This window comes from Calidris pugnax, unplaced genomic scaffold (genome assembly GCF_001431845.1).
Source record: "Calidris pugnax isolate Ruff unplaced genomic scaffold, ASM143184v1 scaffold4, whole genome shotgun sequence".
NCBI lineage: Eukaryota > Metazoa > Chordata > Aves > Charadriiformes > Scolopacidae > Calidris > Calidris pugnax.
Genome location: NW_015090781.1, coordinates 7509181 through 7527854, shown reverse-complemented (window position 1 = coordinate 7527854; position 18674 = coordinate 7509181). Strand labels below are relative to the sequence as shown.

The following is an 18674-nucleotide window of genomic DNA, read 5'->3' as shown; positions in this document are numbered from 1 at the left end:
GTATTAATGCTAGATTACAAAAAACCCTGAGCAATATTTTCATTCAGATTGCGGTTTTCAAGCTGTAATTGCTTTATACAAAATCCACTCTAGTGTTATCAGTCAATATCATCTTCACTGCTGTACATCTGAAGATAATTTCGCAATAAAACTTAATTGATAGAGCTTATTTTTCACTAATCTCCTAATATAGAAAAATGAAAAAGTACTAACAGTATGTATTATAAGCTATGACCCTCACAGTGCAGCATATTTCTAGTTTATCAAACTAAAATAGATCCATTTTATGGCATCAAATATTTTATATACTTTAATAACGTAGAGACTTTTTCCCAAAATAGGAAGTAAATGGAAAATTCCCTTAATAAAGCAAAATGGGGAGAGTAAAAGTAATTCACAAAGAGGCTAAGCAGAACATCTCATCTCATAACATCACCAGCCTGTGCCCCACTGACCATTAGTGCAGAATCTCAAAACGTTTCGATTATGGAAATCAGTAACTCTGCTGTCAGTGACATCTATTGAGAAGTCAAATTCAGTGATTTTATACTTACAAACTAAACTCCTTCTGATGTACCACATACACTGGATTGTGAACAAGACTTTTACAAAAATTATAACATTGTGGATTATACTGTATTTCCTTCTCTTCTGGTTGAGTTACAAGCTACTCATCAGTTAAGTAAACAGTTCTAGTGATTACAGAGAATATTAAAAGGGAAAACAAAGCATTAGATGTTCATAGCAGAGGACTGGAAGTTTGAATTAATAAGGCTTTCTCCTGAACTCATGTACACCTTAAAGACAATGCTTCCAGAGCAGAGAATTCACCAGGTGCCACACGGCCATTAAGGCACCATAAGAACTGACACCAGCAATATCTTCTGTAATCCTGAGATCCAGACACTGTAGCACAGTGTTCCTCAGCAGACGAGGTAACTTATACATTGAAAAACAAGTGCTCTGCAGAGTCAAGGAGCTCACACTTACTCAAGAGTTTGTCTGGTCACCCCAGACTTTATTCCCAGTTCTGCTACTAAAGTTCTGCCAGACCATGGACAATTTGGCACTTTGAATATCTGGGTGCAAAGAGGTAATTTTAAAATGTAAGACTGATATGATCTCTCTGCTCTTGTAGCGGGACTATGAACTTTCCACCATTACTCAAAAGCAGCTCAAATATCAAGGAAGAAAACTGTTCCTACTACCTGGGATTTCTAGATAGACTAATAGATATAAGGACCACTCAGGACTTCTCTAAGACAGAAAAGACTGCATCACATAATCACCACAAACATCTTTCCAGACCTTCACCAGCATCATTTGTCTGAACCTCAGAGAATAATCTAGTTGGTGCTGCCTTGTTTTTATTTATTTCTTTTAAATTTCACCTCATTATGCTCTGATCTCCCTATCTACAGAATGAGTACATCATGACTTGTCTCTGGAGAGGATAACATGGGTGCACAAACAAAGTTCTGGGAGAGCAAAACCATCAAACCAGCAAAAGAACCTGCAGCCACTTCAGTTATTGCAAAAATTAAACTATTGCCTTACTTTTCCACGTGAATACCTCTCACGCTGTCATTTAATGAAGGAAAAGTTTCTAAACGCAGCAATCAGTTTGCCAAGATCACTGGAGATGTATCAGACAGAATTAATGACTGTAAAAGGCTGACAGACTTGTGCTTTGTCTTCTGTGAATGAAAACACAACTCTCCAGACCAGCTAAAAAAATCAGCCTCTGCCTTTTTTGGCAGTCAGATCATAACAAGGCCAAAGTAATATTAAATCATTTATGAGGTTTTTAAGTTTAAATATCAAAGTGGTATATATGCAGAAGAACTGTTATGACATTTGAATTTCAGCAATAGGCATTTTTTAGGCATTTCAAACTATGTAAAACCTGACATTTCAGTGTTTATATACAAAACCTGCTATGATACAAAACAACACCTCTCCACCAATACTTTGTCATTTAAAACTTTTTTCTTTGTTATATAGTCACAGAGTTATATTTCAGCCTGCTGCAGAGCAGATTCTTGCCTAGAAAACTGTCATCCTCATGCAAATAGGAAAAATCTACTGTATATTAATTATGATTTTTATAGTGATCACTTTCAGTCTCCTCGTTTCCAGTAGTCAGTCTTTCATCCCCCTTATTATTCATGTAGAAATGTTCTTTTGGCAGCTAAAATATAGTACTTTCATGCCATGTTTTGATGAAGCGCACCGGAGAAAATCAAATGAAGTGAAGTGGACTACCCAAAAAAAGGAAAACAACACAGGTGATATACAACTGTTCAGGGTATTATTTTCACGAGATACGGGAAATAACATGTACTTCTCATCAATTATTCCATAATGTATAATGCCTGTCTCCCCAACCTTCTAACAGCCGGGATTGAAATGTTTTGACATGATGATCTCTTGGTGGAAATACTGAAGGCGTTAAAATATAGATATAAATAGGTGATAATAAAGAACAAAATGTGTACCATTTTCTTGCAGTCATAGTTTGCAAATTAACAAGCTGCTATTGATTTTTCTTTGAGGTCAATAACAGCATTTATTGATCTGAGAAGTTAATACTCACTGAGGTCAATATTATATCTCAGGGGTCAACAAATCTGGATACTGACTTCTATTTCCTGTCCATATATAAATATTACATAGGCAAAATGGGCAAATTTAATCTTTGGAGATAAGAAAGCACTGTATTTGACACGATACAAAACCCCCAAAATATTACAAGTCAAGAACACAGGCTACTTGAATCATTTTAAAACCGTTTTCAAATACTCAAAACCTTATATTAATCTAGAAGTACTGGCATCATGAACGGTATCTTCAGTTCTGAACTTAATGTCTCCCAAGTACAGAATGGTCATTCATAGTATTATTTCCCAACACCAAAAATGAATCCACTTTAGAGGATTCCCAGTATCAAGTGGACATCAGCATATTTTACCAAATTAAATTAAAGCTTATAAGAAAAGAAGGAGCCAAAGAACAGTTGTGGACTTTCTGAATTTTCTTATAACTCATTCTTTCCAACGTGATCTCCAGCAAAATCAAGAGAAATTTCCCTGCTGCCTTCAATGAATCAAAGGAATAGGCCCTTGTAAAATCATGCTAAGTTTTCTTCTGATTTATAGTTTGTTACTCAAGCATTCACACATCCAAAGAAAAATCAGAAGTGAGCAATTAGTCTCCTGATAATTTACACAGGCAAACATCAATGAAGCTGTAGTGTGCTCCTGGAAAATGACTGGGAAGGAAATAAATTTCAGGAAATACCGAGCCTATACAGGTATTTTTTGCAGCCAGACACTCCATTATAACAAATGGTCAATAAAGTCACATCTGAAAATATATTAGTTACACATTAGATTTCTAAAGAATTATATTTGCGTGAAGAGACACTATTAAACGTACAGCACAAACACGGCACAGTGTCTGCTCTACTGGCAAGCATTTGAATGGCAAACAAGGATGCTACGAAAGTTTACTAATACTCAGCACAGTTGCAGAACTTTACAGTTCAAAATCTTTTCATCATTACACAAAGCAGAGAATGTTACTCTATATAGGAATAAGCTGTAACAGAAAGACTGGCAGCCCACAAATTGTACCAAACTGTTAAATACTCAGACTCCAGATCTGTACTGTACATAGGAGTGAAAATTCAGCTCGTCTGGTTTTGGCAACAATACCTTTCTTCAAGTATTTGAGCCAGCAAAGACTCAACACAACAGGAGACAACTATTTCCAGCATTAATTCAATATTTTACCTGCCCGTATCAAAATTTTGCTTCAAATTTCATAAAATTACAAGGCAAACATTCAAACATTCATTTGTTCCCAAAACATAGCAGTTCCCAGACAAAATGTACATATAATGGTGCAAGTGTGTTATGCAGAGCACTACAGATGAATAAAAGGTCATGTTTGTTATGAGTGGTCTAAGTTTTTAAAATGTTTTAAGAAATACGATTATGCAAGTAACTATGTATCTAAGAAGAAAATGAAACAAAATAGTAAGCATCGCTCTTTGCAAACATACAGAAATACACATTTGATTTAATTTAGAACTAAAACCTGCAATTACTAACTGCAGTCAATCTTATTTTTAACTACCAGTTTAAATTATTTTCTTAATGAAACACTCACTCTGTTTGCATAGCCATTAGAACATGGCAATTTCCACCAAAGGAAAACATTTCAAACTCAATTTTGTCTTTCTGGGTAGTCATGAGGATACTCCATACCCCCATATGTTTCTTTAAGGGCTGTGTAGCTTACAGAATATTCTTCTTATTTATTTTGTGATTTATTTAAAAAAAATTTTCAATTTGAAGCAACTTTCTTGGAAGAAGGAGGTTGAAAACATTATTTTGTCATTTAGTAGCTAAATAAAACAACTCAAAAAAAATCTCATCAACATGGAGAAAACAGCAAAGTTTACCCAAGCATATTTTACATTTACAAATGACAAATTTATTCCACAAATTTAGTATCATTTCCATTTATGTGGCCCAGAATTTTAGAAGTGTTTTCTCCAAAGACAGTTAAGTGCCTATAATTACTTCAGAAAATGATAAAGCAGATCTATAATCAAGTACCTTTCTTCCATCTGATTTAGGTTCCTTAGCTGCTTAATTCAGAAAAAGACAATAAAACCTAACTGTAGCTCCATAACTTATTACATTTGATCCTGAATCCTGAACATTTTTTAACTTAATTAAGTTTAATCTTGGCCCATTTTTATATGAACTTAAAACAGCAGAGCAGACTTGTTCACATACTTAACTCACCATGAACCAGTCCAAGAAAGTAATATATTTTTTTCTGCATCTGGTGAGTTATTTAAAATCTAATATAATTAAGACAATAACTTTTCAGCACACTAAACTGGAATGACAGAAATTAGGGACAGTGTTAAAATTAATATTTACTCTATTATAAATACTTATGGTAAATACTTAATCTAGTACATTACATTTATAAAGCTTATGCTGATGCTTGAATTTTTGTTGTGTAGAATATTTTATAGTGTATGCAATAAAAACCCCTCCACTTGACTCATTAACATTTGAGCAAAACTCTGACTCACCATTTTAAACTCATTTAAGAAAATATCATAGTTTCTATACTGGAAGTAAAATACACCCTCAGCATAAAATTGAAAGCAGTTAAAAAAATAAGTTAATGTGGTATCTACATTTCTTTCTTAACAGTTCTCTACTTGATATTTCACGACTGAAAAATACAGCACTGAAATGGCAAAAGCACTTACATACGGAATAAAGCAAATATAATCAGTCATTTTCATAAAACTTCTCAAGATGACATTCCAGCCAATTATTGTAGCAGTCAAGTGCCAAGACATTCAACACATGGAAATCTTACAACGCTCAATTATAAAAATCAGATTAATACTTTCAAGACACATGTAATAAAAACATTGAATTATTGCATCTAGGTGAAAAAAGCAAGGACTGAACATTCCTCTTCATCTAACTGTTTGGCATGTTGTCTGTCTAGATCCTGCAAGAGCTAAACAGGAACCAAATCCCCAAATACATGAACACTCTCCAAAATCTTCATATTCAGAGAGTCACAGAGGAATCTGGAAAAGTTCATCCTAGTAGAGACCAGCCAAGCAGATGTAAGAGATTACCTTTGTGCCAATGTTTATCTTTGCAAGATACGTAACGCATTTGTGATTTATTTCACAAAAATGCAAACCACAACAATTAGCTACTCATGATACCTAGATTGAGGCATCGTTATACTGAGCTTGACCTCGCTCATGGAAACAAGTTCTTACCTTGCAAACAACCTCTCTTCCCCAGAATGCATGTGAACACACACACCACTGTAATTCAACGTGTAAATATTTATGCTCTGCCAATAACTGGGCATGTTTACAACCATGAGCATTTATTACAATTGTGATGATTAGGCCAAGAGTATTAAATTTCATGTCAAATTTTACACTTACATATTTGGAGCTAGTGAAGTAATACAAGGTAAATATTAACAAGGGGCAGAAAAACAACCACAAAGTGATACACAGCTGATGCTGGAAATTACTAGTGAGGGAAGAGTTGGCAAAATATGGAATACAATCACAGATCCTCCATTGAACTAGATAAGTTACTACATGGAAAACAAGAAGGTACTCTTGAGCCAAAAAAAGATGTAGAGAAACAGGAATCAACAGATGCGTGTAAGTGGCCTATGATAGACTGATATAAATTTGTGGTTTAAAAAAGCCATGAACAACAATTTTGTGGGTCTACAGTTCCTTACAACAGCTGGTAGCAAATAACTAGCAGTAGTTTCTCAAAGCAAGGTTGTAACACGCAAAGAGAATTATCGTGCTAGTTCAGAAAGAAGACTGGTACCCGCAGACCAGCAGCTGAACTCAGGCTGATGACAAATCGAGCTAAACAGCAAAGAGCTTCCTACATTCACCTCCTGACCCTTTCTGTAAGAATGGCATTCATTTCAATTTTATAGTGTACACATCTACTTAGAAATCAAGTAAAATTCATACTGTGGGCTGTTAGGCCAAAACAAGCCGCATTGCTCAAGAGCGAGACAATACAAACAAAATACAACCGAAAAACAACATAGTTTTGATTTAAAAATAAAGACTTGAATGGCCAGTATTACTTGGACAAATCAGAGGTTATGTCCTCACCTGACACACATGACACAACTGGACATTTCAACTGAGACTGAACGAAGTTTCTATAAAGTTCAGTGCTCACCAAAGTTGCATGGTTGCACACGCAACATTTTAATAATTTTTTGGACTATAAATACCGGAAATTACAGGAGAAAATACATTTTATAAGCAGGGTCGTGAAATCACTAGCATAAAATATTTATGATATGACTTAAATTAGATAAAGAAATCTAGTTTAATTAATCTAATCTGAGTTAGATCTAGATAAGCTCCTCTTCAGCCAGTCCATGCCAGGGAGAGAATGTTTTCCAATCATCTGCTTCTGTGTCTTACTTCCGGACGGAAGTTTGAGCTTTTCTGCCCCTGTATTTCTACCAGAAAAATAAAAGGTATTTGTGTAACTATAACTCTTCAGTCCTAAATTGCAAAAGGGCAAAATACTGCACTTGAAAGATGATCTACCATGAAAACCCTTTTGATATTGACTTTACCTAGAAAAGTATGTTCAATACAAATAAATTTTTTAATGTTAAACGTTGTTCTGTAGCGCAATTGGAGGAAAACACTGTTAGCCTGACAGGAAGTAGAGGTAGAAGGCTTCAAACAAAAAATATAAAAAAAAACTTAGGGTGTATTTTATTTTGTCAAGTCTAAGCTCATCAACTTTTCTCCTTGATGTAAGTTGTATACAAAGAGTCTTTGCCCAACAAGACCTCATGCTGTGCAAATTCAGCCATGCCCATGTAGTGAAAAAAATCTGTTAAAAACTACTGAAAATCATGTTGTTACTTAGGCACCCAAAATAATAACTCAAAGTCTGATTTTTTATGCATTATACAACTTACGTTCTGCAGACAATGAAATCACCAAATGAAGACATTAAATTATCAAGCCATTAATGTATTTAAAGGTCAAAAGGTGGACTTGTAATTCTGTTCAGCGGTGTTCTTTAAAGGTTGTAACAGACTGACTGTGATTGCCAAGCCAGTATCACTTGGAATCAATTCATTTCACTTGGTGAAAGTTCAAAAGAAGTGGTTGTGGTATAAAACAGGAGGAAGTGAAGAAATAATGGGCCAAAAGGAAGAGTGTCTAAGGACAATATATCAGGATTTGAATTCTACCCATTAAAGACTAACCAGAAGTTTCCAATTACCTGAAACTTTTTGGACAAGTTCTCTACAACTCATTTTTCTCATGGAGAATATGAAACTGGATTGAGAGAGTTTCTCTGGTCAACACAAGCTGAACATGTCCTTGCCAAAGGTATGACTTCACATTCTTTGTCCACCTATAGCAATGGGTTGTCTGGACTTAAAGAGATAACCAGAGTATGTTAGATACAATTCTGACATCTCAGAAGCAGGTAGTGTAACTTGAGACCAAAAAATATAACCACACAGCTCAACTTGAAATCTTCACATTTTCATTAGGACAACAAATCTTCAAAAGCTTTGCTACAGACATAGGAATAAGCTACAATGACTACATTCATCAATAAACATCATATGCTAGTAAATACTAAAGAAAGAGGGTCAGCAGCAAAGAAGATTATGCTGAAATGCTGTTTTCAGTGATTCAGTAAGAGGTTATTTCCTGTAGAACAGTCTACACAGTAGAGGTGGTCCAATACAGTGCTTGTAGAATAATATTTTAAAAGTTATCTTCCAAGTTCAGTTTATAATTCATATGTTAATGTTATTCACAGGTATTCTACAGCAAGGTATTTGTTAAAAGAAATACAGATTTCAGCCTATATGATTATTTGTCTGGAATGCACATGAAAAGAACTCGGGCATAAAGTTTCTGGTATCTGAAACAAGATGTTTCCATAATTGTAGCACAAAATAAAAATCCACAATCTGAAAACTATATTTTACTACATATAATAAAGTATCTTTAAGAAGTTATTGCAATGTCTTGCTCATCCAAAAATCAGTCTTAAACAAACTTACTTCAATCGGTTGCTAACACCACTGAAGTTGCGATGTCCCATGAGATGTGGCACAACAATGAGTTCCTACACATTAGTGAACGTTAAAACAACCTGGGACCGCATCCAGAACAGGGGACAAAACGGCCAAATTTGGATCACTATTTTTCTTACCATACCTTAGCAAATCTGTATTACTGAACAGATTGGACATTCCTTATTTGCTGCATTAATGGTATAATCCCAAACCTACTGAGGTGAAAGATAAGCATTCATTTTATTGGAATTCCCGTTGAAAGGTGCCGAGTACCCAAAAGATAAGCCTTTAACAGAAAAGCTCTTAAAATACTGCACACACTGTGAAAAACTCTACAAAATAAGTTTTCTTGTCTCTTCAAAAAAAGTAGTTGGAAAAGTTTTTTTTTTGTTGTTACTCTGAAGCAATTAGAGGACAATACTTAAATAATGAAAATTCACCATTTCCTTGCTTTATGGTAAGCACTTTTTGTATTTGCAAATATATGAATATACTCAAAAAATCTATATCCTGCATTTGAGACAACAGACACAAATGCAGAGGGCCAGAGAGCCGAGGGAACAGACGCTGAACACTCCTAGACAAGGTTGGGCAGGTTACTGGGTAAACTCTTCACGACCACAAACATACAATGCTCATTCTGCCGTTGAATCAAATATTTAAGAGGAAACACAGAGATCAAGAAAATGGGGATGATGTGATTCGTGCAGGAGCATCTGGATGGAGACAAAGTATTAAAGACAAATCTGGAGCAAGAATTAGGAAGGTCAGGGCTGGAAAGGCTGGTGAGAGGGAAGGAAGGAGAACAAGAAGGCCAGGAGAGAGGAGAGATGAAACCGGCGAAGCAGCTCGGTGACTGGATGAGCAACGAACCAGCGAGCAATATTCAAACTGAAGGTGTACAAAGCACTTTGCTGGTATCAACAACCGCACTGTAAAAGACTCAGGAATGGAAATTGAGTAGTTTGGTCACTCCATACCCTCTCGATGCTGCTTCTGACTGGTTGTTACAAGGCAGCAGCACTACCCAACCGTGTTTCCCCCCTCATGACTGTGCAGCTGGGATACTCCTGAGGCTTGACACCCTCAGAAAGGAAAACCTCTCCCTATTTCTTCCTCCTCCCCACTTTAAAGCCCAGACTAAGAAGAAGGGCAGAGGGCTTAGAGATGCAGGAATGCAATATGCCACTTCAAAATGAATTTCTGAAACAATAAACAGATTTTAATAGAAATCAGCCAGCAAAGGAAAAAAAATTATGTATGAAACATGAAATACTGTTGGTAGCAGAAGAAACAGGGATCATGAAAAAGCTCTCTCTGATGGTGATTGGAAACTGCATAAAAACTCATTTCACTGTAGAAACTTTGGATTAAGATTTCAGTAGAAAGATGTTCTGGCATATCAAAGAAACACCTGAGGAGAAGATATTGGTATATGCTCCAGAACTCAGAAGCTCTCTTTCTCTAATGAAATGGCTTATATACAGTATTCACATATACATGCATGAATAATTCATTAGAGATGAAATAGGTGGATATTAAGTGTAAATATCTGGGTCAGGAATAGACTTTTTTTTTTTATTTCAAGCAAGGGGCACTAGAAGCAAGGTCCTGATTTTCAAAACTTGGTTTCCATTTCCATACTCTTAGTTATTTGGGGCTCCAATGTAATTGGAATATGCATGCACCTAAAGATGGAACAGGGGTGTGATGGTCCAAGTGATACTAATTAATGCAAGCCAATTACTAAGTATAGAAAATTACCACACAAACGAATCAACACCATTTCCCCCAGTCTAATGTAGCCCTACATGTATAAACATTAGTTTGTTATTTTGTTATATTAACTTTGGATATTAGAGCCATTTACATTTTTCTTAAGCTGAGCAAATACTTTTTAGTTTGATCCTAGGAACACTTACTATATTGTCTACCTGAAAAGCCAACCTCCAGCTCTTGCAACTGTAATGGAATGGAATCAGTTTAGTGGATACATGTCTTTTAACTTCTTGGAATTCACATGTTTTATATCAGCTCTGATGTCCCTTTTGAAGAGTACAATAACCCCATGAAATATGGAGGGAGAAGGTCCTTCAGAACAGGTGCTTGAGGTTCAGATTGTTCCATTAATTAAGGAGTCAGGAACCCAAATCTGTGGCACGCTGCTGTGGACAACGTGCTAGTGCCTCAAATTCCTTTACTCACATCTGGCAAGACACCTACTGGAGTTCTTTCAAAATAGTTCCTTATTGACACTACAGGCACTGAACCTGAAGGCTCCTGCCTTCAGGAGCCCCCTATAAACATTTATTAAGATGCTTTTACTGATCCTTTCACTTCACTTTCACTCAATTCTGTATCCAGATAAGACAGTACTATTATTTCATAAAGAACTAAACACACCTCTTTGTCTAATGAGCTTGGCATTTGCTTTCCACCTAGAAGGCTGCCAGTAATTTGGGGTGGATCTGACCATCTGCCTGCCAGCGAGGCTACCACGGCGCAACATTACAGATTTATGGCTCAGTCCAGAAAGGGAGGTTTGGCTGTAGTTCATTACAACAGGTGGAAGCCACTGAAACGTGCTTGGATCCTGTAGTACACAGATCATGTCACACAAGGGTGGGAAATAAGCTGTTGTGTCTCTTGCTCAGAGATATTTCTCTTTTAATTGTTTCACGATGACATATCCTGGGATTCCCAAAGCGTAAGGAGGACTGGAAAAAACATTTTAAGCAACCCAAAGTTGAGATTCAGAAGGATTTTCTGTAAATGGAACAAGAGAGGTTTTCTTCCTTTGATTTCTTTGCTTTAAAACATCATGTTTACGTATTACAAAAGGAATATAAAAACAGAAGCCAAGACAAAATTTTAAGACTCAGTGCAAAGAAGAGATCTATTACCCACAAATTACAAACTCTTCTAGTAGCATGGATCTTTCAGAGAGTCAGAGCCATAGCATAATATCCAATAATCACCACCCACAGAGGTGAGTTTAACACTTGCTCTCAAACTACATGTACTGAAGGCTATAAAAATATCTAAGGTTCATGAGGGGAAAAAACCAAAACCAACCCAAAAACCCAAACACCCGCAATGTAGTTTTGCCATGAAAGCCTGGACAGGATTCAGTGGTTGGATCTCCCTTACATTGTCATGAAACAAGGTGAAGACTATATAATATAAACACCAGGATTTTTTTTTTCCCTAGAAAGTATCTGGCAGTTGAGAAGAACTTAACAAAAGCAATTCAAACCGCAGATTACAATGGTTCCCTACAACAAGGTTTGCTCTTCTTCTCCCTGACAGTGTTTTACATTTGCATGCCAATTTTATCTCTAAAGATGAATGAAGCATTTTGAACTATTCCTCATTCAAAATATTCCTGTCTGAGGAAACATATCTAAGACTCGACAAAGAAGGGATACCTTACTATGCTACACTCTGTGGGCAAAATAAGGAAGTTCTAGAATTCAATTTGATGCTGTGGAAATCCCAGCACGGGGAATGGAACTAAGAAATATCCCCCTTGAAAACAGGAAGAATTTAGTGATTAATCAGGATTAATTCAACAGACTCTCCTTTTGACTGAAACAAGCAATTTCCATGCATTTTTAAAAATCTTTCTCATATACTGAGGCTATACGGTCAGACTAAATGATCTGCAATTAAGAATACTGAACTCTGTATCATAAGTAATGAGCGATGTCGGAAATGCCTACTAACCAGGCTGTAAACTTGCTTGTCTGTTCTTTACCAGCAAAGCAGACGATAACATAAAACCAGAAAAATAAAAATAAATAATTTTCCAAACAGTATTTTGATTAAAAAAAATAGCAGATAAGTGCATTTTGCAATTGTTATCAGCTGTTATTAAAACTTCCCCTACCTGACACAAACTATGGAGACCTTCAAGATTCAAACAGCCCATGGTTTCCTTGTACAGCCTGAGAGCTCTCCCTCATGTCCATTTGTGCCATACAACTCCATCAATTAAAATGCACATACTCTGATGAACTTACTGGTCTACCAAATCAGCTACTCAAATGCCTGCTAAATTTGCAACACACCCCATTGAATATTTAGAATAACATTCTTCTTTTTACAGTAGGACTTGAGTACTATGGAATGGGTTACCAGATACAAAACTCTTTGCTTAGTCCTTCAGGAGGTTTCTGCATAGCTTTAAGCATCCTCAGTATCAACAACTGATACCCACCAAACTATGAAAGCCTGACAGTGTTGGATTGTGTCTTAGAGATGGTGACATAAGTGGCATCCTGTTCAGACACCAGTAAAGCCCATGAATCAACGGCACTGCTTAAAGGAGGAAGTCAGACCTTCCAACAGATCTCAGTTTGTATGAACAGCTGTACATAAGATGAAAGGGCTTATCAATTTAGAGATGCAAACAGGAAAAAAAAGCTTCCAATTTATCATGGTAAGTTTCAGGAATGTTAATGTGAAATTGCATTAAATTAGTTATGTGATGTCAGATTAATCCTTAGATGATCACAGGGGCAGGTTAAAATAGTATATGTATTTTTTGCTGATTAAGGTAATAAGAAAGACCCAAATGTGACTTATTCCAGAGGTGAAAATCATCCAGTTTCATTACAATAAGCTACATACAGATCCATAATTGTGAAAAAACACCATATAAATAAAGTAGAACAGATACTTAAGGGATGTCACCCCCAACTCCTCCGCCTCACAGAATCACAGAATGGCTGAGGTGGGAAGGGACCTCCCGAGACCATCTAGTCTAACACCCTGCTCAAGGTGACCACCTAGATTTTGAATACCTTCACAGACAGAGGCTCTACAATCACTTTGGTCTCCCTATTTCAGTGTTTGATCCTTCCTGCAGTAAAAAATTCTTTTTTTGTGTTCTGATGGAATTTCACAGGTTTTAATTTGTGCCCATTGCCTCTTGTCCTGCCGCCAGGCATTACTAAGAGTCTGTGTCCCTCTTCTTCATTCCATCCCATCAGCTATTTAAAGACATTGATAAAGTGCCTCTGAGCCTTCTTTTCTCCAGATTGAACAGTGTCAGCTTTCTCGGCCTCTCCTCCCATGAAAGATGCTCCAGTCCCTTAATTCTCTTCATGACCCTTTGCTGGACTCACTCCAGTAAGTCAATGTCTTGTACTGGGGAGCCCAGACCTGGAAACACCACTCCAGATGTGGCCTCACCAGTGCTGTGCAAAGATCTTTATGCAACAAAATTAATAATCAAGGCAAGACAGGGACTGAGGAGTCAACTCAAGGATGAATTGAAACTCCAAAGTAGAATATTTTATTTTCTTATGACACCTCAACACAGAATGATCATATAGTAACGCCACAAGTTAGTTCTTTCATTGGACTGAATTAATCTAAATTCACTCAGAATCATCACGATCCATGCCAGGAACTAAATATAATTAATCTGTTCCCATAAAAAAATTCTGCAAAAATCTACATTACAATGAGGTTAATATTTCCAAAGTCACCATCTCCAAATTATTTAATATTAATATGGCATATAATATCGCTACACTAACTACTAGTCTTCACAGAGTTTAGGGAACAAGAACTATATATATATACGCATATCACTGCTCAAGATGAAAAGTAAAGGCAGACACAAAGATGGGGTGAATTAGTGTGACTCTACGGAATTCAATGTAGTTTCACCTGGTTTTGATACGGAAAGACACCCTTTCCACATAAATATACATTTGCACTCCAACCATATTTCTCAGAGATCACCATGGAGATATGCAATGGAAGTTAACATGATCATCATCTCTATGAAACAAATTCCACATGGAGTAAAAAAAGATATATCCCCTCCCCAAAAGGATTAGTCTGAATTTTTATATTCTGTTTCTTTGTGAAAGATCCAGGCTCAACCAAAGCAAATTAGGAACCGTTTTTGACCAGTTTAAAATAGTCCTTCTTAAAAAAAAAAAGTTATGACCATTGATAGAACAGACCTGAAAATCTGCAAGAAAACAAACTTAATTGCAATCATATGTCCATCTGTACTAACGTGTCATACTCTGGAATAACAGAATTAATTATCCTTGTCCCTTCCAAGATCTACACTGTATGTTCCATACATCCATTTCATGGCTATGCACAGCACTAAGCTCAGAATAATTAAAATGCAGGCACTTTAGTAACACCATTCATTTAACATAGCCATATTTAACTCTACAAGGGTTCAACTTAATTTACCTCTTAAATAAGGCTTGAATTCTAAAAAAGATACTGGAATATATCAATTAATTGGGACTCTATGCCAGAAAATTACTTCACTGCTCAAACACACATTTTCTGAAACTTTCTGTAACTTTGCACAAGCTTTATTTAAGGGGATTAGACTTTGGAGGCTTAACTATTGCTGGTTTTAAAAAAATCAACTCACTATAAATAGCCAAAACTTAGTAAAACCATTTTGAAAATACCAACTGAAAAGTTGCAGTCAACAAAAAAACCCCAGTAATTCAATAATTGAGCCTCAATTTAGCTTTCTCTCTTAATTTTATTCCATCTGTATATTTTGGGGTATGGTTTGTTTACTTCTTTCATTGCACAGAAACAGCTGCATAATCAGTCACTGAACTGATTGCAAGAAAATTGAGCTGATAACCTTGTTCTATATAATCTGTAGTTAATATCTTATAAACTTATTAAAAAGATATTTTTTACATATATGAATAAAAGTAAGAGACAAAAACAACTGGAGTCTGCAGTGTGTGCTAGCAATCATTGCGGGTGGGTAAACTGACAACATGTAACTGCATATTAAGACAAATGTAGAATTTAGACAAAGTATTCCATCTCTTTTCAGATGTATACTTTTAAACCTCAGGAACTGTTTTCAGTAGATGTCATGCCTTTTAACTTGAAAAAAGATAAGCGCAAATAAGCTCCCAATTGTCTCCCCAATATGTAAACCACATCTCGGGCTGCTGTCTCTGTTTCGCCTTTGAAGTTTCCCTGAAATGTCATGTGTTGTGAAGACTGCTGTGCATAAGCAAGACAATTTGCTCACTCTCAGAATTCTTACCGGTTTCCACTGCTATTTGGTATCCAGCCTCTAGTCTCCGAGATGACCTTTCCAGCCTCTCTGTGTTATCGAGCAGATGTGCCCTCTGAAAAAGAAAAGGGGAGAGAGAGGAGAAAAAAAAAAAAATAATCAGGCAGCAGTCTACAATGTTCTCCCCCCTTTTTTAATTGTGCTTTCATATTCCAAAACATAAAAACATCCACGTATATTTTATGGAAGAGCCTGTTACAAGGACCACTGGAAGGGGCAGGTTCTATGATCAATCATAATTATGTGTACCAATCATTTTTGTTTTGAAACATGGAATACGTGCTCCACTCCTATTTCGTGAACTCACAAAACAGAACGTGACTATTATATGGGAAACCTGTCTGAAGAGCATTTCCAAAATAGATTCCCCCGTGACACACATGTGCAAGCACCCATGATTTCTATTCAACTGCAGTTTGATGAAACCATGGCTTTAAATGCAAGCGGTAGTCTTTAACATGAACTTAATTTTCAGCAGAAGATATATTTCCTTTATGTGCACTACTCAAGTGAGGTGATAAAAACAACGAGCTATTCATACAGAATACTGAACAGCATGAATATTCTTCAGACTGTTTGATGTAAAAAGATGTAGAAACAAAACACTGGTTTCTTGATTTACATCCCTTATGTCTAAATATATATATATGAATATATAAATAATACACACACACGCAGCTACAAGATATTTTTCCCAGAAGTCATTTACCCATTTATGAGATAACAATAAAGTCTAGTAAAAATGTGTCTTCCAATACATTTTCACTTGGGGAGTGTGTAACAGTGAAAAAGTGAAATTATTATTTTCATGAGTTTATTCTCCATCCAGAATGCCAATATTTCAGTGTGTAAGCTCATTTCTTTCGGAAATTTGATCCTAGACTTGCTCTAATCAAGCCACCAAAAAATAGAACCTCCCTCACCCCCTAGTAATCACACACACCCTTCCGAGCACCCCTTTACCCAAAAACAACATTTTGGATATTTGTCAAAAAATACTTCCTACAACTTTGCCTTGTTGACAGATGTCATTTAAAAATTGAAGCAATGCTTTCTAATAATAATAAAAAAAGGAGGTGCCATACATATTATCTGAGTGGCTGTCTACCGAAACGATCTACCTTGCTCTAATGAGCCCCTATGGATCTTGGGAGATGCAAGCTGTATTGACATGCACACTTAAGCTAATACACCTAGACCAGTGCCTCCAAGCTCTAGCAGCCAGGGATGCTGACAGAATATCTCGCTTCTATCTTCAAAGAAAGGAAGTGATTAGTATGTTATCATTACCATTCAAAACGTGATTTCCCTATTCCCTCCCGGCATAGGTGACACATCTCTGAGATGCGGCCAGACGATCGAGGCAGCTAAAGCCACATCAAAGCTTGCCTTGAATTTTTTTCTTTTTTTTTTTTTTTTCCCTTTTTTTTTTTTTTTTTTTTTTTTGGAAATCATTAAAACAATGCATTTAGATCAGCACAGATAGGACCCAATGTGAAGGTCAGGAAAGCTGCAATAACAGTCTATAATAATTAATAGAGTTGTCTAATACACAGTGGATAGGTTAAGAGTAAATTGCAAAAAAGCCTTTTGCATTCATGGGGGGCAGGCCACCAAGAAAAAAAAAAAAAAATCAGCACAAGCACTTAATAAAATTTAAAACCATAAGTTACAATGCTGTAATTGAAATCACGAAAGCGACTACAGTGGTGCATGTTCTTAGGACTCATGGTCAATCTAGATAATTAGTGTTAATTTTGCTTAATTTTTTTTTATAAGGCATTGCTTAATTTTTTTTTTTATAAGACATCTTTCCATAACATCTGCTGGTTCCTCTCTATTACTTATTAGAAGAAAAAAAAAGTGAAAGCTGCAGTGCCTTTCTCCAAATACTGTCCCCCCCGCCCCCCCGATATTAAAGAACAACTAGTGTTAAATATTTTAAACTTTGTAAAAAACATCAGAAACCTAACATTATTACATAGTTGTCTCTCAAGAAAGAAAAGTAGAAGAGAAAAGCGGGGGGGGGGGAGGATATAAAGGAGGAGTTTAGAAGGTAAGAATCCTAAAAGTTAGAGAGGAGATACTTTAAAAAACCCCACCACCATAGGCTGGGAGTGAGCACAAGGAGTAGAACATTATAATTAGAGAACAGATGTATAGCGCTGTCGTGGCAGACTGGAAATGAAAAGGCTATCCTGCTATGTAAAGAGAGAGGGGGGGAAATAATCAGATTTCGCATTACAATATGGAAGAGCTACCCAACAGAAAGAATTAGCATTTAACTGTATATTTTTATATGCCATATAAGTCACATTCAATCTAAAGAGCAAATTATAAGCCTACAGTTCAGCTCAGTCTTACTGCAAGCAATTAGAATACTACAGCCCTGTGAACTTGGGGCTACCATTAACTCAGAGCTGTCTCTTACCTGATTTCAGACCCTTTCCACCCAAGCCACTATAAAACGAAAGCTAATTTTTATTATAAAGGGTGGTATTATTTACGTTGTTTGGTTTTGGAGGCCTCCCCTCGTTTTTTTGGTCACGAAATCAATGCCCTACAGTGGCAGCGGATGCTTTCAACTGCTTCCCACCCCTCCCCAAACTCCCTTCTCCCCCTGCATCCCTGCTCTCTGCGAGGTGATGCAGCGCGTCTGGCAGCTTCAGACACAGCTTCTAGCTGGAGTTATATGAGGAAGTTTTGCAAAGTGGCACGTTATCACTAGAGATTTAGTCATTCCATGTGGGCTGGATTCAAACTGAGATCTCAGGAGCTCAAAAGACAGAGCGACACAGCCTCCGTGGAAGCCTGTGTACGGCAAGTGTGCTAGAACAGAGCCCTGTAATGAGAGGAAGCGCAGGTTTTATTAACAAACAGTATGGCAAACCACAATTTCTTTTAAGATCAGTTC

General features: G+C 36.5%; 1 protein-coding gene across 4 annotated transcripts in view; it reads right to left on the bottom strand.

The window, feature by feature from the left end:
• The window catches only part of VTI1A (vesicle transport through interaction with t-SNAREs 1A), a 272255-nt gene that overhangs the window by 189098 nt on the left and 64483 nt on the right, over window positions 1–18674 (bottom strand). For all 4 annotated transcript variants that reach the window (XM_014958879.1, XM_014958861.1, XM_014958889.1 and 1 more), the window contains one exon: window positions 15731–15815. In XM_014958879.1, the coding sequence (XP_014814365.1) occupies window positions 15731–15815 (85 nt within the window). The remainder of the gene's footprint in view (window positions 1–15730; window positions 15816–18674) is intronic.